Genomic DNA, 19911 nt, shown 5'->3' on the forward strand with positions numbered 1-19911 from the left:
GGTGGGTAGGGTGAGTGGGCTCTTTGTCTCTCTAGTAGAGGCCTTGACAAAGGTGTTCACCATCCCCTCTAGTAAGTCAGGAAATAACCGAAACAAAAAGCAAGGTGATGGTTGGTATACTCAAACATGTAGGGTACATAAAACAAGGCTTGTTGAGGCAGTGAAGCATAAATCCCATAGTGGTATTCTGGAAGCAAGGAAGGCCTACAATAGATCCCTTAAAACCGCTAGGAAGGAGTGGGAAGAGAAATTTTGGGAGGACCTGCTCTATGCTAGCAAAAGTAGGGATTCAAGGGCCTTTTGGAACCTTGTAGGCTCCCGGAACAGGCCCGAGGAAGCTATGAGACCCTGTAACATCCCCCCACAAACCTGGGTAAAACACTTTGGGGCTCTATACCTCCCGGCAGATGGGGAACTAAATGTTAGGGTGATCTCCCCACTAGTATTCGAACCCCATACCTACGATCTCTTTACACCTTTAGAGATCGAAAAGGTAATTGGGTGGGTAGCCCCCCGCAAGGCAGCTGGTCCAGATGGCCTTCCGGGGATCTCATGCGGGCACACCCAGTGGAGTGGGGAAGGGTTATTGCAGCTCTCCTTAACGACATCATGATGGGAGGGCCAGTGCCCGATTCCTGGAAGGGGGCGGTGGTGGTCCCGATTTATAAAAAAGGATCTAGAGAAACCCCGGGGAACTACCGCCCAATAAGCCTGATAGATTCCACCCAAAAGATAGCAGGTAAAGCTATACTTGGTAGGATTCTTTACTGGGTGGAGGAAAATAAAATATTATCAGACTTCCAGGCAGGTTTCCGGGCAGGAATGGGAACAATAGCGCAGGTGTTCAGGTTGGCACTTCTGGGGTGGAAGGTGGTGGAGCTAGGCAAGGGCAGTCTATACCTGGCCTTTATAGACCTGAGGACTGCCTTTGACCTAGTCCCCCGGGAGGAGTTATGGAGGGTGCTCCATGGGCTGGGATTGCCTCCTTACATCTTGTCTCTCCTAATTAGCCTCCACGCCCATACCTTTGCTCAGGTCCGCTGGGGAAGAAATGGAGAGCTAACAGAGAAAATACCAGTGTCTAGGGGTGTGAGGCAGGGATGCGTTCTGGCGCCCACCCTTTTTTCACTATATGTGAATGGGGTGGTGGAATATCTCCAGCAAGAACCATCTGACGCCCCCTGTCTTGGAGGAGTGCGGATCCCCACCCTGCTCTTCGCGGACGATACGCTCTTGATCTCCAAGACTCCGCAAGGCCTCCAGAAACTGCTAACCCGTTTCCAGAATTTCTGTGCTGCAAAGGGACTTGTGATCAACGTGGACAAAACTAAGTTCCTAGTCCTAAATCCTCCAAGGAAACTGGGCCGCCCTCCTATTCTTAATTCTGTTGCCTTGGAGAAAGTATCCGAATTTGACTACCTTGGAATTCGGATTACGGATAGCATGAACTGGTCACCTCACATTGCTAAGATGGTCCTCAACCATAAGAGAGTAGGAGGAGCCCTCCTGAGGGAATTCCGGGCATCACCTAGGAGGTCGCTTACCCCAGTAATTGACATCTACAAGGCTAAGGTAGTAACATCAGCCTTGTATGGGGCCGAACTGTGGGGGCATTGTTGTCTGGACGCCTTAGCAACAGTAGAGAGTAAGCTCCTAAAATCCATAATCGCCATCCCTCCGAGCACCCCAACAGTTCCGGTGCTGTTAGATACAGGCTGTAAGAACATTAAAGACCAAGCCCGGCTTCGCCCACTCCTTCTATGGACACGTATTTGGAGGGGTGAAGAGTTAAAATCGTATGCTGTTGGGTTGGCGGAGATAATGAGCTTGGGCGGCTGGGCAAAAATAAGATGGTTGAGAGATACTAAAAAACTTCTGGAGAAAATTGGACTGGGGGACTGTTGGTTATCAAGATCGGCTCCACCAAAAGAGGTGCTGAAGAGACTATACTGGAATTGGGTTGCGGGACAGCTAGTCATAAACCCGGAACATTGCAAGTCCACTGTTGCCTTTTTAACAGTAAAAGATGTTGTAGTTTTCGAGCCCTACCTGGACCTAATTACTTTTCCATTTGACCGAGCACTGTATTTTAAATTTAGAGTGGGCTCGCTTCCACTTGGGGCTCTGGTATCAAAGTGGAAATCTGGTGCTCACACGTCCCCTTATTGTGCATGTTGTCCTATTAGGATAGAGACCATTACGCATATCCTATTTGAATGCCCGGATTATGCAAAGCCCAGGAGCTTTTGGCTTAAACCTCTTTGACGGAATATGGGCACACGTAGTTATCTAGTAGCCCTGCGCATCCTAATGACGGATACTTCCCCCCCTATTGTATGTGGTATAGCCAAATTTTTAAAACAGTTTTGGTTGATTCGATGCAAGAGACTGTCAGTAACGGTTTAATTCACTTTTAGCTAATTTATTCTTGGCATTACATGTCCTTTTAATTTTTTTAATGTGCATTTAATATTGCCTTTTTAAAATGATGTTTTTTGTAGATTTGTAAATGGCTGTATTGTGTGTACGCTTATAAGATATCTTGCATATCGAATAAAAGCTTATCATCATCACATCTGAGAGCAAGTAGTACTTTGAAATGTATACAGCGATCTGCAAGACGGACACCGGAGGGAGCCTTTAGCAAGTCACTGTACCTCCACTACAGAAATATTAACAAGAAAAGAGAAATACCTCGAAGTAAGGGGCATATTTTCGTACTTTTCATAATTTAATAAGTTTTACTTGTGAACAGCCAGACTTCAAAATGGCCTCCAAAAAGGCGCCTAATGACTCAATCACTATTACTTGTCTTCCTGACCTTAAGATGGCGACAAGCAACTGAGTATTTGTAACAGAACCACCAATCCCAGGGCAATGAACCGTAATGAGATCTCCAGATCAGACATAAACACAATACACTTAAGCATTAGAAAAGTCTGAAATAAAACTATCAAATATGACCACAATAGGAAAAGAGTGGCAGAGGAAGTGACGATAACCCCTGGACGGACACCATATATGTTATACTGACCGTGGAGCCCGAGCAACATGGCCGATGCCCGGTGGAGCTGTTTAGGCAGCTATAGAGGAGATTGGCTTTGGTTTCACCCCAACGGCGGTCCCCTACCCAGCCGGACATTGGACATTGATTTTCCTCGCCTCTCTGCTGTGTCCCCCTGCCTCCTCCCATCATGTTCCTGTGGCTGCCTCCCTCTTCCAGCCCTGTTTGGATACGTAGAATCCGTTACCTTTTGATTTTTACATTAATTTTGGTATATCCCGCCATATAGGGATAATGCTATTGATTCCCATGACCTGGGTCCTCCACCTCTGCGGTTCTCTTCCGATCCTCATTGCCGCTGGACTACTCCTTTGTTCTCTTTACTGACCTTCTCCCCTAGTTGACCCGCCCCCCTTAGGTCTTCTTTTAACTCCCCCCCTCCATGTTCCTTGCCCCATTGAACATGTGTCTTGGCTATTCTATGTGCTAACTAACTCATGTTATTGTTTAATCACTGATTTCCTCCTATGTTATACTTGGTCCTGCAACTGATGACATTTTGTAACTTGTAACTCACTGATCCTCATGTAAAGCGCTCTCATACCTCCGGGTCTAGCCAGCGCTATATAAAATTCTGCAAATAAATAAATAAATAAACACGAAATTGGGGGAAGAGTAACTGAAGAACTGCAGATGCAATCCCTGATGAACAAGTGGTTCCCCCCTCCCAACCAGCCAATTCAGCCTCTGGCAGGCGGTTTCCACTCACTTGATCACCTTCTTCTAAAGGGTTAGTGTCAGAAGATTTGTGCTCCAGGTGTGGAGCTTGGCGCGAAGATGTGCTCTTCGGTGCCGACACCACAGCCACACCTGCCCACCCAAGTACCAACTTAAGAGACACCAGTCTTTGAAGAGGACAGCTGCATTTCTGTTGGTTAGCCTACATAGAAGTCTGAATCCTCCACTGAATGCTCATAGCCTAATGTTTTCAATATATGATCTTCTTATTTTGCAGAACACGAGCTTTAGACACACGGGGGCTCTTTTAAGAAGAAAACACATTCACTATCCACCCACACAGTTTCCAAGATCAACCTCCACTCCCCAATTCAAAATGTCCATAGGGAAAGGCTTTATGAGGAGACAAACTTCGGTGAGGAGATAAACCTTTCACTGCACTTGTGCCACACTTGAAGAGCTCTGCCAGTCATTCCAATTCACAAACATTGACAATAAGATCATATGTGAAAACACACCTCCTTCCTAGGCAGAGCATCATATTCATAGTGTTTCACCCCCAGACTGGTTAGTGCCTGTTGGAGCATGGTTGAATCTCCCCAACGTAAAGAGATGTAGTTACGAACAGTAGGTAAGAAACGTCATCTGAACATAGTGAGCAAGATATCTTCCACTGTGCTCTTACACCATATCGAATATCTCAACAAGCCTTTGCAAAACCACTGTGGATAGTAAAGACGTGCATATACTTCCAAAACTTGCAAAGACAAAGCATATGCATTACCAATAAACAAAACAAAGAAACGAGCAAATCACACTTTCGCGTGGAAATCCGTGAGAATTTCTCGTGGGTTTTACGGTATTAACCAATAACACAAACCTCCTGCTCTAGCGCCAGAACAACATTTCACAAAAACCGCCCTGTTAATTTCCATGTTGAATCTGGCTGTTTCAAATTACCCAGCTGAATAATAATTGTCTTCATGACAATACGGCAGCAAACAGCCAAAGAAAGCTCGAAACAGTGGCCAAAAAGACGATTTAAGAGCCAACCGGAGTGACAACAAACATATGGCTGTTTACTGCGAATGGAATGACTTAGCGCGCAGATGTTTGCGGGTTCCAGAATGTTCCAATGGAATGAAATGCTGAAGGGGGAGCTGAGATGTAGGCCGCGTGACGCAGTTGCCCTGCAGCGCGCAGCAGAATTTAGAGATGTCTGTGGTTAGAACATATTCTTTCGGCCTCCCAATGCACATCAACAAATTAATATTGCAAGGATGTCATTCCAAGACGAAGAGCCATTACTGAAGGCATTAGAGCACAGATGGGTCACACTCTATGCAGATATTCATACTTGCATTTTTGCATTATGGTCGCTTCTTTTGCTGTTGAACTGTAATGAATTGTCTCGTAATCTATTCCATCTCCTTGCCATTAGCAGGCTTTCAATGTTCACAAATAGGAGCAAAGAACTCATTTTCCAGAGCTTTAATCACATAAAGAGAGAAAGCCTAATTCGCTAAATGAAATGGGCTGTGATCACTGGAGCAGAGATTTAATATATCACGGCAAATTAGGTAGATTTTAATAAATTACTTATCTCCCTGAATACTTTACATATGCTTATGAAGGAACAGAGCCTGTTTGCAAACACTGAAAACGCTCTGCCTATAAAAACCCTTTCAAGAAAATGACAAGTTAGTAGAAGTAAATTAAAAAATGAAATGTATTCTCTCCCAGTTCTCGGGAGACGGCTCGGCGGAGGCATTGATTCACGGCTCCATTAAAAAGAAATACCAGTTAAATACTTGAATGAGATTGGTTAAAAGCTAGAAAATTAATCCTGCATGCTTCACTTCTGTGCGCGGGTTAATCACACAAAAGCGAATTTCAGCACAGTACGGTGTCCCTTTGATGTCACTTTTTAAAACGCGATCAATAGGGTGACTGCCCCGCCTGCCACTGCAAAATATGTTAGTTTGCTTAAATTTCTTCTTTCTCGGTTTGAAAGCTATCCTCTGAAAGTCACTACGGATTACTGTAAAAAATAAAGCTTATTTTCCCACCCTCTTCCTGCCCATCCCGTCAACGCCGGGCTGGGGCTGCTCTCTGAAGGGCGAAGTTATTTTACAAAACAAGCTGCGGTTATTTAATAAATCCGCGCCTCCGCTCAGCTTATGCGTAATTGGCCACAACGGCGCGCATCAAAGCAAATGCGCGTCCAGGCTTTTAATGTGTGTGAAACGCACGTTAGAATTTTAAAGAGGCAGATTAACAAACTAATCCGAGTCTTTTTCCAATATTATGACTAATAAAACACTCTCTGCACACAGGACTTAATGAGGCTAATCAGCGGCTCTGCATTTATTTAATGGAGGCGATTAGAGACGACATAAGAGTGCACTTTTTTATCAGTATTCCAAAGCTTATGCTTTTTTTATTAAAAATAAAACATCTTACATATACATATTCAGTCTAGAAAAATAAAGCGAAGAACTTGTAATAAAGAACATAATTCAATCATGCTTCTTGAAGGGTGGTCTCCATAAGTGCAGAATGGTAGATGAAGCAAGGTGGGTGTGGAGAAGAAAAAAGAATTTGGAAATTTGGCTAACTGTACAAATGTCCATTGAATATCTTTCTGACCGTGTGAAAACTATACAATAACTGGCGCGTTCAGAGACCTAATGTAAATGCAACGCTTTGGATTCTGAGTTCGGTGCAAATTATGGTCCGGCCACAAGTTTCACCAGACAAATTTCCCCGGGTATAATAGATGGAGAACATTGCATGGGGAAAACCTGTTGAAAGATGGACACCATGCAGTCCTAATGACTGGTGATTACAAATTCCGGTTACCATTCTTTCTGATGAGCCTAAATTGTCATTATCCAGTAAAACCATCAATGGTAAGAACTCAATGTGCGAAAATGGTATCTCCATGGGCGATTCTATGGAGTGATTGATTGGCCCAAATCAGAAAGCAGGGCTATCTCGATTGCAAATGTCAAGCTTTGTCAAACAATATTTCAACCACACATACAAAGGATGGGAGATGTGACTGCTTCAGGATAAGCATCCTCGCGAGGTATCTCAGCCAGCTTAGAGGGCACTGGAGATCGAGCGCAAAGCGCTAAGTGCTTCCACTGTTACTTTCAGCTTTCCGATCACTGTGCCTTCGCTTTGGGAGTCAAAGACTAGAGGGAAAATAAAACAACAGAAAGAACATTCATGAATTAGATATGGAAATCAACATTATGGTTACATACTGGTAAAAACACAGTGCCAGAAGAACAAGTTACTTTCATTCGGGAACACATTATCTGGTAGAGACATAGTCTAGCCGCAGATATCACTGATCTTCACTGGACAATAGCGCAACTTTACATTAATAAAGGATATATATATATCTAATCTGATGTCTTTAAAGTTTGTCGGTGAAAAATGTATTGCTTGATTTTTTAAGATCTGTGGATGGCGCTTCTGTAATCGAGAATTTTGAAGGATATTGTATATCTGAACTCCTACTCTTCTACAAAAATACTGCTCCAAACTGATGGATTCAGAAGAAACATTCAAGGAGAAGCTATTCCGGATGTATGTGCAGGATAAACTCAAAGGCAAAGTTACATCACACTATTTAGTAATAATCCCAGAATGGTATACTCTTACCAAAACTTTTTCCCTAAGCAAGAGGTTTCTAGTGCTTAGAATTTTTAATTTTTAATTCAGGTGCTAAGAAATTCACATTTTAAGGGGAGGCACCGCTACAGTATTTCACTAGGTTATACTGTCTATCTTTGGAGAGAATTTCTTCAGCAATTATTTACTGTTGACACGTCACTGTCACTGAATTTCTTTATTACTGGTCACTCTTGTATGTTTGCACTTCGGATCACGCTGGCAGTCAGTCCTGTGTGTATATAATGCTCGCAGGACTGAAACAGAAACAAAGGAATGAAGTGATTCAGTGACAAGCACAAACCAAACAAACAACGATAACCTGTTTTTTGCTATAAGGAATAAACATTTGGAGTACAAGCACCAAGCTTAAGTGCCAGTCTATTTTCATATTTCAGCTATTCAGACCCAACACAGTGTGTGTCTGGGCGCTACATCCATTTTGAGATTAAAGGCTTTTTCGTCTGTTAATGTAAGAAAAACATCTACGGTTGACGTTACAGGAATCCTTGCTAAATGAACTTAACGTTATTTGATTTACTGACTTATGACTGTCTGTGTTGCCTTTAAAGAAGCTGTTTGACTTCTTCTTAACTTCTATTTTTCAAAGGTCCCCCGTTTGTAGAGGTTGGTAAGTTTATCTTTAATATGATTTTTGCTGATTTTTGCTGATAGTTATAACTAATATACTAGTTTTGAAAGTGGTCGAATTGGACCAGCTCCAAGCAGGCTTTCCAAACCTTAACGCTTTCCCCCCATGCCTCTTGTTCTACCCACGTAAAGTAGTGCGCAAGGCACAGAGGAGGGAGTAAGTGGCTATGTAAGAGTAGGGGTAGGCAGAACTAGCGGAGCTTCACTCCGCAGAATCCAGCAGAGTTGCACATAAACTCAGCGTGATTCCGCAGAGTTCCATGAGCAGGCAGAATTTTAGTACCGGGACCTTGTTCTGCACTAAACAATTAGCGCGAACGGCACTGCTTCTTTCTGCCACTCGAGTAGATTTTCTACTTGAGCAGCAACTTTCTCAACGAGAACACTAGGGGATGCAAATTCTTGCTTGCCAACTTCACGTTTGTGATCTGCACGTGAGGAAAACACATGGGGTGGGTGGAGTTTTGCCAGAACTTCACGGTCCCAGCAGAACGGAGTGGAGTGGAATTTTCATCCACCCCTATGTAAGAGATGATGTGATACTCTGGGTGAGTGACTGGAGAAGTTGAGCAGAAGTTCTAGAATAACCAGGGTTATCCTTCTCCAATATCCCATACAAACAAGTCACACGGGTCAATTTTTCATGTATTGCGAACTTTAAACTTGGTATCAAAATGGGCTGAGCAGCTCTAGGGTAAAATGCTGACAGGAGTGATAATAATGTTAGTTCCTGTAACTGAATCCAGAATATGACTAACCTGAGCTGCTGAAACAATAAGCTGCTCCAACAACGAGAAGGAATGCAATTTAGGAATTGACAACAGTATCCATGCTATGGATTGTTACTTGGAACGTCATTTACCAAAACCTATATAACTATACATTAGTTCTGAAATTCCCCATCTCTCTAGCATGCATGATCCGCTTAGTAGGTTGTATGGAGGATCATTAATCCATAGCTACTGTGTGGCACATTTATCATTTTAGTTTTAGCCTTGTCAAATACCTTCTACCCTCCTTATTGTAGGGAATCCTTCCAAGAGCCCACTGATATTATGCGGTGTCGGCACACTGCTTTGGAAGACATCAATTCTCTGCACTACACTATCATGGAAAACTTCCCAACAAGGATGCAAAACATTAAGAATCTTGGATGCCCTTGTGTATTACAGTAATCTTACTAATAGCACCATCAACAATCTTTGTACCTGCAAACCAAGGTGGATTTGAGGCATAGGGAGGGGCTGCACCCAGTTTCCACAAGCCAGTTTTTGCATCTCCTCTTTACATAGAGCCTCTCTCACTTATCTGCTGCCACAGATGCATTTTAATCTGTGGTTTGTCACAAAAGCAGAGTGAATTTACCCTACTAGGACAATTTCTACCCTGCCGTGAACTACTTGAGTAACTACCACTTCTAGCCAATTTCCAGAAGTCATGTCATCGTTCTAATGTATCCCAGACTGCTAACAGACCCACCCCTTGCATGTTCAACTTGATCTGTCCAATACAGTTCATCCGCTGTCCACCAGTGCACATTAAACAGCGGCTACAACGCCTCCTTTTCCTCTGGTATGCAGTGCTCATGAAAGACCATGGACACATTGATTTTGTGTAAAAGGCCCTCGGTTGCGTCTTTGCGATTGTAGCAGTTTTAGAACACTGTTGACAATCTTTCCACTTGATATGAAATGTTGTGGTGTTCTTCCTGCTACATCTATTTCATGACATCTGCCCATACTAATGTGGCTACAGTAGTCTGGGGAGGTAGTTGGGAAACAACATATTTATTGAAGTGGAACACTCCCACCATCTCCCAAGATTCGCCTACTGCTACCAACACCTTGTAGTACGAAGAAATGTCTAGAAATGTGTAGGTAAATAAGGAAGGAGTAGTTTCTGTCCTGTAACTCCAGTTCTGTAGTAGGGGTATCTCTGTTATAGTCATAATCTAGTGAATAGTCCCGCCCATGTGCGTGGACCCCGGCAATCAAAAATAATCTCTTAAGTTGTCAAAATAATGCAGAAAACTGCAAAGACACTTAAGAGAGAATTTAAAGACAAATAATGCAGCCTATATCCACAGGCTACACTGTCCAGTACTTCAACTAGAAATTCCACCAAAAAACAGCACACACAGCACAGCCTGCCAGTTTCTACCATAGAGAACCTTGCCTCCCCCAGTCAAAGACTATGGAATGATAGAGAGGAAGGTAGGGACAGACAAGCCCCATAGGCTGCCATTATGTGGCTTAAATAGGATACTGTGCCTTTAAGAGAACTTTCCAGAACTTCTCCCAGTATCCCAGAATGCATAGCAGGTCCCTCTACTTTCAGTTCTTCTTGAAGGCGAAGCACGCCAGACCTGTCGCATTCTTTACATGATGAAAAATCTCCACCGGGGAGGCGGGCGGGCGCTTATGACTATAACAGAGATACCCCTACTACAGAACTGGAGTTACAGGACAGAAACTACTCCTTCTGTAGTAGGGGATCTCTGTGTATAGTCATAATCTAGTGAATAGAATGGCAAGCCCATCCCCACACCAAAGCGGCGGTGGAGAATAATACATAACGCCACTACTGTGCGAACAAATTCCGCAGCGAAGCCTGCCCAACCTGAGCGTCTGCCCTGGCGTCAGTGTCCAGGCAGTAATGCTTAGCAAAGGTATGAACCGACTTCCAAGTGGCTGCCTTGCAGATTTCAGCAATCGGCACGTTGCGGAGCAGAGCCGTCGTGGCAGCTTTGCCCCTGGTGAAATGAGCCTTAGGCTTACCTCCTAAGGTCTTATTAGCCTTCTGATAACACAATTGTATGCAGGACACAATCCACCTAGAGATGGACTGCTTAGAGGTCGCAAGACCCGTCCTGACCGATCCATAATTGATAAACAACTGGTCAGACCTACGAATATCTTTGTTTTATCCAGATAAAATTTCAACACCCTCCTAACATCCAGGGAATGGAGAGACCTCTCCGCTGGGGACGAAGGGTTCTGAAAAAACGTAGGCAAAGTTATAGTCTGGTTGACATGAAAATCAGAAATAACCTTGGGAAGAAATTTAGGGTGAGTACGCATAACAACCTTAGCAGCATGAAATACAGTATAAGGTTCATTACAACACAACGCCTGAATTTCACTCACCCTGCGGGCCGATGTAATGGCCACGAGGAACGCCACCTTCCAGAACAGGTGCTGCAACGAAGCCTTATGAATAGGTTCAAAAGGCTCCTTCATCAATCTGGACAGCACCACATTCAATTCCCATGAAGGCGAGGGAAGCCTGACAGGAGGGAATACTTTCTTCAATCCTTCCAGAAAATCTTTGATCACGGGGATCTGGAAAAAGGAAGTCTTTGAAGGGCATTTCCTGTAGGCAGTCAGTGCAGCCAGATAAACCTTAATGGAATGCACATTAAGGCCAGACTGCGCCAAATGTAAAAGGTAAGGAAGGATGACATCTTCCTTGCAGGTCGTAGGATCATGGTTTTTAGACTGGCACCAGATACAAAACCTCTTCCACTTGTAAGCATATGAAGTCCGAGTGGAAGGTCTCTTAGACTCCTTCAGTATGTCCATGCAATCATCGGGCAGATTCAGATGGCCATATTGCACTATCTCAGGAGCCATGCCGCCAAACTCAAAGACGAGAGGTTGGGGTGTAACATCCGTCCCCCGAACTTCGTGAGAAGGTCCGGCCTGCACGGCAACCGAATGTGAGGAAGGGGAGACCGGTGAAGTAGGTCCGTGAACCACCACTGCCTGGGCCACTCCGGGGCGATGAGTATCATCCGAGCTCTGGACCGGGCCAGCTTGATGAGCACCGCCGGAATCAGGGGAATGGGAGGAAAGGCGTACAGAAAGCTGTTCGTCCAGTTGATCCATAACGCATTCCCCAGCGTCCCTTGCTGGAAGTACCTGGAGGCGAAATCTCTGCACTTGCTGTTTTCGGCGGTGGCGAACAAGTCTACGTCTGGAGTTCCCCACCTTGCGAAGACTTCTCCTAGTACTTCGTCGTTTATGACCCATTCGTGGTTTTCCTGAACCAGTCTGCTCAGAGCGTCTGCCTGAACATTCTGCACACCTGGTAGATGGGTGGCCGTTATCGTCAGTCCTCTGGCTAGGAGCCAGTGCCAGATCGCCTGCGCCTCCTGTGACAGAGTGCGTGATCTCGAGCCCCCCTGCTTGTTGAGGTAATACATCGTGGTGGTATTGTCCGTCTGTACAAGCAGAGAGTTGGTCTGGAAGGACGGAAGAAAGGCCTTCAGCGCCAAGTGAACAGCCCTGAGTTCCAGGAAATTGATGTGATACGTGGCCTCCATCGGTGACCACGTGCCTTGAATCTGTAGAGTCCCGGAGTGCGCTCCCCATCCCAGAAGAGACGCATCCGTCACGACAGTTTGCGTGGGAATGTCCTTGTGAAAGGGAACCCCTCTGAGGAGATTCTCCGCCGAACACCAACACTTCAGAGACTGAAGAGCATGCAGCGACAGTCGAATCTTGTCGTCCCAAGATCCTTTCCTCTGATCCCACTGGTCCTCCAAGCACTCCTGCAGTGGTCTCATGTGCAGCCGTGCGTGTGGCATCAGGAAGATACAAGAGGCCATCGATCCCAGTAGAGAAGACACCGTCCTCACTGTTGTAGATGGAGTCGTCATAAGAGCCTGAGCCTTCCGAAGGAGTGATAATCGTCGCTCTTCCGAAGGAGACACGCTTGCTGACAGCGTATCGATGGAGGCTCCCAAGTACTGTATGCATTGGACCGGAGTCGGGACAGACTTGGCCATGTTGATGTGCAGCCCCAGCTTGTTCAAGAGAACGCACGTCTTCTGGAAGTGTGCTCGCGCTTCCGAGAAGGAGGATGCCTTGATCAACCAATCGTCCAAGTACGGGTAGACAAACACCTTGTTCTTCCTCAGGTGTGCTGCTACCACCGCCATGCACTTCGAGAACGTTCTCGGCGCAGACTTCAGGCCGAATGGGAGTACTGTGTATTGATAGTGATTGGTGCCGACTTGGAACCGCAGGAACTTCCTGTGTTTGTGTGCAATGGGCACATGGAAGTAAGCATCCTGTAGGTCTATAGCGCAAAGCCAGTCTCCCTGTTGCAACTGAGGGTAAATCTGATGCAACGACAGCATGCAAAACTTTTCTCTGCGAATCCATTTGTTTGCCTGCTGCAAATCCAGAATGGGCCTGAACTCGTTCTTGTCCTTCTTGCAAACCAGAAAGAACCGGGAGTACAGACCTCTTCCTCTCTGAGACAGAGGTACGTCTTCTATCGCCCTTTTCCTCAACAGGATATCCACTTCCGCCTGAAGCTCGCGCAGCTGAAACTGCGAGCTGACCGGGGGAATTGCTGGAGGAGGGCTGGTGAACCGAAGACTGTATCCATTGCAAACAATATTCAGCACCCACTTGTCCTGAGTAATTTTTCTCCACTCTGCCAGAAAAAAGTGAATGCTTCCCCCTACCGGAGTGGGTAACAGATCCGGGGGAAGTAGGTTCCTAGGGCCTAGACCCAGCCTGGCCCTTGGGCGCTGGGGCCGATTGCTGGCCACCTCTGCCCTTCTGGCGCTTCTGGAACGGCTTACGGAACTGGTGTTGCTGTTGCGATTGCCCCACAGCCTGTCCCCGTCCTCGGCCTTGCCCGCCGAACCGCCGCTGGAAAGGGCGGTACTGCTTCTTGGTCTCTTTAGGCTTCTCTAGGCCCACAGCCGTTAGCGTCTCGGCCTTCGCCTTCATGCGGGCCATCTCATCGTCCGCATGCTTCCCGAAGAGGGTCTCAATGGAGAACGGTAGATTGGCTACCCTCTGCTGTGCGTCCGGTTTCAGGGACGTAAGCTGGAGCCATGCGTGGCGCCGTTGGTTGATTCCGTGGCAAAATCCGTGAGCAGCCAACAGGGAAGAGTCCGCTGCCGCGCTGATAATCTGGTTGGCCACCAGCATCCCCTCACTCAGTACTTCCATGAAGTCTTCACGCTTCTCCCGAGGTAAATGCTCCGCAAATCGCTCGAGGGAGTCCCAGAGGGCGCGGTCGTATCGGCCCAACAGTGCCGTGGCACTCGCAGCTTTCATGGAGGTAGAAGAAGTGCCACAGACTTTCCTCCCCGCCGAATCCCTCCACCTTGACTCCTTATCCGGGGGAACCGTGGAGGAAGGAGAGGTGGCATGCTGCTTGCGGGCCGCCGTTACAATGACAGAGTCAGGAGGAGGTTCCGTTCTCAAAAAGGCCGGATCCGAATCGGGGGCCCGGTACTTCTTCAGTAATCTTGATGGAGCCGCCTTCGTCACCGCAGGGGTGAGAAACAGGGCCATAGCCGGTTCTTCCAGGCCCGGCACCAGAGGCAGGAGAGGACGAGACAGGTGTTTTTGATGTAAAGTCTCAAAAATGACTGACGCTTTCGGAGTCGGCACCGTCAGGGATATGCCCAACTTCGCAGCGCCCCTTAAAAGGACGTCATGGAACGCCACCAGGTCATCTATCGGGGACACTCTCGTGTCTGGTGACCCCGATAGGGTAGGAGAATAGTCCCTGGTCCTAGAGGACCTCGTGTGTGAGCGAGATTCGCGCCTCCTATGGCGGTGTCTCAACCTCGTGGATGATCTGCGTCGCGATCTCTCCTTCCTCCCAGAGCGAGAGCGAGACCTGCCTGCTCGTGGCCGCTCCTTCGGCTTTCGTGGAGGGGTCTTCCTCGGTTCCTCACGGGGTTTCGGTTTTGGGGTCCCCTTAGGAGGAACAGGCAGGGACGGCAGGGAAGTGGATCTCGGAGGAGGAACCTTCGGCTGCGGGGTGGGCCCATGCGGAGGGACCGGAGGCGGAGGAGGGTCTCCTGAAGGCAGTGGAGGTTTGGGTGGAGGGTCCTCCTTAGGAACAGGAGGAGGATTCGGAGTCCTGGGCCGAGATGGTGTGTACACCTCTGAGTACACCGAGCCCGGTGACCCTTTAGGCGAAGGGTGCGGAGAGCCAGCCCCATCAGCAGGTGACCGCTTCCTCTTGCGTCCTCCACTCGAAGCAGCGTGACTTCTGGGACTAGAATCCCTCTTGCGCCGTTTTGGAGAGGCTGACCGACTCCTAGACGCTGACCGCTGTCTGCTGGACGCAGAGCGACGCTTTTCCGGCATCGAACGACGCTTCCTCGACTCCGGCGTCGATCGCCGTCTCCTCGGCGTCGACCCTCTTTTCCTCGGCGTCGAACGTCGACTCCTCGACGTCGACCTCTTCTTCCGCGACGCCGTACGCCGCCTTCTCGACGTCGAGCGTTCCGTCTTCGACGACGAACGTCGCCGTCCTCTTGATGCTCTCGACGTCGAGCAGCCCCTCGACGTAAACCGGTGCCTCGACGCCGATCGACGGTGTCACCTCGACGGCGATCGACGGTGTCGCCTCGACGGCGAGCGTCGATGCCTCTTCGACGGTGAGCGTCGTTGCTTGTCACTACGCCTCCGGCATCGGTAGGAAGACCTCGACGAAGATGATGATGTCAACGGTGGCTTCGACGGCGACTTCTCCATGATCTTCGACGTCGAGCCGTCACGCCGTCTCGACCCGGAGCCCTGGGGAGAAGGGGAGCACACCGCCGTCATCCCTCTCGACGTCGTCGTCGATGCAATCGACGTCGACGGAGACCGGGACCGTTTGCTGGACTTCCTGCCTCCGGGGAGCCCCCCAGAGGCCTCAGCAGGGGCAGAGGGAGCCTTCCCAGCCGGCCCAGACCCACCTGCAGTCTGCAGACGCCTCTCCTCAAGGCCAGAAAGCCTGATCTTCATCCTGTCCCTCAGAGTTCGAGCAGAAAACTGCTGGCAGATGGTACAATCCTCAGGGACATGATCTTAAGGGAGGCACACGATGCCGACATCATGGGGATCACTCTTGGCCTTCTTCCTCCCACATGCTGGGCACTTATCAAAAAGGCCAGGCATTTTAGAGCCCTAAAACGCCCAAAACAGCACAAAAAACGGAGAAGAGAACACCAAGAAGTAAACTGCAACACTTTTAGAATTCAAAAGTGTCAAAAAACTCCAATAAACCCTTGAAAAAGGGAGAGCTCAATGCCAGGGTCCTGTAAGCAGGAGCCGGAAAAAAGAACTGAAAGTAGAGGGACCTGCTATGCATTCTGGGATACTGGGAGAAGTTCTGGAAAGTTCTCTTAAAGGCACAGTATCCTATTTAAGCCACATAATGGCAGCCTATGGGGCTTGTCTGTCCCTACCTTCCTCTCTATCATTCCAGAGTCTTTGACTGGGGGAGGCAAGTTTCTCTATGGTAGAAACTGGCAGGCTGTGCTGTGTGTGGTGTTTTTTGGTGGAATTTCTAGTTGAAGTACTGGACAGTGTAGCCTGTGGATATAGGCTGCATTATTTGTCTTTAAATTCTCTCTTAAGTGTCTTTGCAGTTTTCTGCATTATTTTGACAACTTAAGAGATTATTTTTGATTGACGGGGTCCACGCACATGGGCGGGACTATTCACTAGATTATGACTATACACAGAGATCCCCTACTACAGAACAGTATTTTTTCGCTGGTGCAGAGAATTTTATTTTTGGAAAATCAAAGTAGATTTAACGAGGGAACAAATATAATGGATTCTTGTTACTAACATTTACCCCACTATTTCTGTTACTCTTTTGTGAGGCAATTTCTAAACCATAAAGTGCATATGAGTTTCAATTTAGTTTATTTTACATTTTAAATACTTTTTTAAACTGCAAATAGTACTGAACTTCTAGAAACCGGTTTGTGCCCTGTTATAATTCGGAGTATATCTGTCCTTCTATATTTTATAAGATACATTTTTTTAACGCATCCAGTGTCTTCACTTCTGAGACTTAAGTCAGTAAAACTTCATTTAACTTATGTATCATTCTAGCTTCATGTCCTGAGAAAATGCTTGTAAAGTACTATTTACTATGAAGGCATACATCACCTTTAGTATGGAAACTCTCCAAGAAAGGCAAACTGGGCAGTCACACTATAAATAAGTAAGGAATAATAGCTTATCGGGAATGAGCTATACAGCTTTCCACTGTAAAGTAAGAAGACTAGTTACAGTCTATTGTCTGTACATGAACGTTTTATATGATCATAGGACAATCAAAGAAACTCAATGACCATCATGCAAAATCTATGACCATATCTGCGGTCCAAATAATTTACTAGTAGCTCCCTCCTACTCCTTCTATATACCATTTGGTGACTATGCATGCCCCAAAACTTAAACTCGATAAAAACATCTTTTGTCGTCAATAGTGAACATGACCAAGTGAAGTAGGTTGTAAATGATGAGTAAATGGCTAAAACACCTGCAAAACTGAAAAAAATGAGTACCCATTGGGAGAATTTGATTTTTGGACTGCGCCATAAAATGAATCCATGTCTCAAACAAGCATTTACAATGCAATGGTCTCGGCATCATTAAAGGTAGAGCTATTGGCATTGCTCATGACATTTCTTTTTTTTTTCTTTAAATCATAAATAAATGGCATTGTCATTTACATTGCCAATACACAGCACTCTGCACTCAACAGCACTCACTACTCTGCACCTGCACTCACAACTCTGCGCACTCACAACTCTGAGCACTCACAACTCTGCGCACTCACAACTCTGCGCACTCACAACTCTGCGCACTCACAACTCTGCGCACTCACAACTCTGCGCACTCACAACTCTGCGCACTCACAACTCTGCGCACTCACAACTCTGCGCACTCACAACTCTGCACTCACAACTTTACCGCCTGCTTTCAAAGAGGAAGCAGTTTCCATTCTAAGGAGCTCTGACAGTCTTATAGTGTTGAAGATGTCAGCAATGTGAAGCCACTTCTTGCCATATGCTTACAATATGGTGAGTGTTGGTTTGGATTGGAGTCCTACAGTCCATCCACAACATCAAATACACAGTGGCACAAGTGTCAATGAGGGAATCAGTTCGGATGATGTATAGTTGCCACCTTGGTTTTGTTTGTTTCTCACGCCTGCCACTTTTTGTAAGAGCTGAAACGAGGTGCAGGCTTTAGGCAACTAGGTGGTTCAGAGATTTCAGTGATTTTATATGTTAGTTACAATTACAGGTTGTGTGCGCAAACCTAAGGATCCCTCAATTGACAAATGCCAAGGGGCTGTTTGGATGTAGTAATAAATCACAAATTGTACATGCCTCAAATCCATTTAAAAGAGCAGTCATGATAAAGAGTAGCATGTTGATGAAGAAAACTTTAAGGTGTGCGGAATTGAAATGCGTGGAGGTGGTCATCAGGGATGAGAAGCAAATAGCATGGCTTAAGAATTAATGTAAAGTGGGGCTGGCGTGGCGCCTTCTCCACAAACTGTGTCTGTTACCACCTTTTGCTTTTTTCCCCATGCACAGCATTAAGGGTAGAAGTGGTCAAATACAACTCCACTTTCACTTGTGAAAATTTCCCGAGGCATATGGGACTGACTCACTTAATATCAGAAAGTCTGGGAAACATCTCCAGAATAACGTCAGCTACTTACACCGCTCTGCTTCCTTTTCGGATAGGTTTGGGGGGAGAGACTCGCGCGGGGGGGAGAGACTCGCGGGGGGGGGAGAGACGGGAGAGACTCGCGGGGGGGGGGAGACTTGCGCGGGGGGGGGAAACTTGCGGTGCGGGGGGGAGGGGGAGAGTGACTTGCGGGGGGGAGGGGGAGAGTGACTTGCGGGGGGAGGGGGGAGAGTGACTCGCGGGGGGAGAGTGACTCGCGGGGGAGGGGGGAGAGACTCGCGGGGGAGAGACTCGCGGAGGGAGGGGGAGAGAGACTCGGAGGGAGGGGGGGGAGAGAGACTCGAGCGGGGGGGGGAGAGACTCGAGCGGGGGGGAGGGGGGGGAGAGACTCGAGCGGGGGGAGAGAGACCAGGAGTCCTACAGTCCATCCACAACATCAAATACACAGTGGCACAAGTGTCAATGAGGGAATCAGTTCGGATGATGTATAGTTGCCACCTTGGTTTTGTTTGTTTCTCACGCCTGCCACTTTTTGTAAGAGCTGAAACGAGGTGCAGGCTTTAGGCAACTAGGTGTTTCAGAGATTTCAGTGATTTTATATGTTAGTTACAATTACAGGTTGTGTGCGCAAACCTAAGGATCCCTCAATTGACAAATGCCAAGGGGCTGTTTGGATGTAGGAATAAATCACAAATTGCACATGCCTCAAATCCATTTAAAAGAGCAGTCATGATAAAGAGTAGGATGTTGATGAAGAAAACTTTAAGGTGTGCGGAATTGAAATGCGTGGAGGTGGTCATCAGGGATGAGAAGCAAATAGCATGGCTTAAGAATTAATGTAAAGTGGGGCTGGCGTGGCGCCTTCTCCACAAACTGTGTCTGTTACCACCTTTTGCTTTTTTCCCCATGCACAGTATTAAGGGTAGAAGTGGTCAAATACAACTCCACTTTCACTTGTGAAAATTTCCCGAGGCATATGGGACTGACTCACTTAATATCAGAAAGTCTGGGAAACATCTCCAAAATAACGTCAGCTACTTACACCACTCTGCTTCCTTTTCGGATAGGTTTGGGGGGAGAGACTCGGGGGGGGGGGGGGGTGGGGGGAGACGGGAGAGACTCGCGCGGGGGAGAAGGGAGAGACTCGCGGGGGGAGGGAGACTTGCGGGGGGAGGGGGGAGAGTGACTTGCGGGGGGGAGGGGGGGAGAGTGACTCGCGGGGGAGGGGGGGAGAGTGACTCGCGGGGGAGGGGGGAGAGACTCTCGGGGGAGGGGGGGAGAGAGACTCCGGGGGAGGGGGGGAGAGAGATTCGGGGGAGAGAGACTCGGGGGGGGAGAGACTCGGGGGGGGGAGAGACTCGGGGG

The 19911-nt window shown here is 47.3% G+C and overlaps 1 protein-coding gene across 4 annotated transcripts in view; it reads right to left on the bottom strand.

The window, feature by feature from the left end:
- Nucleotides 1–6081: 6081 nt before the first annotated feature.
- Nucleotides 6082–19911, bottom strand: part of RPGRIP1L (RPGRIP1 like) — a 1159147-nt gene continuing 1145317 nt past the window's right edge. For all 4 annotated transcript variants that reach the window (XM_086945185.1, XM_086945184.1, XM_086945187.1 and 1 more), the window contains exon 26: nt 6082–6942. In XM_086945185.1, the coding sequence (XP_086801311.1) occupies nt 6848–6942 (95 nt within the window). In that variant the 3' untranslated portion in view covers nt 6082–6847. The remainder of the gene's footprint in view (nt 6943–19911) is intronic.

The sequence above is a fragment of the Lissotriton vulgaris genome, chromosome 12 (genome assembly GCF_964263255.1).
Source record: "Lissotriton vulgaris chromosome 12, aLisVul1.2, whole genome shotgun sequence".
NCBI lineage: Eukaryota > Metazoa > Chordata > Amphibia > Caudata > Salamandridae > Lissotriton > Lissotriton vulgaris.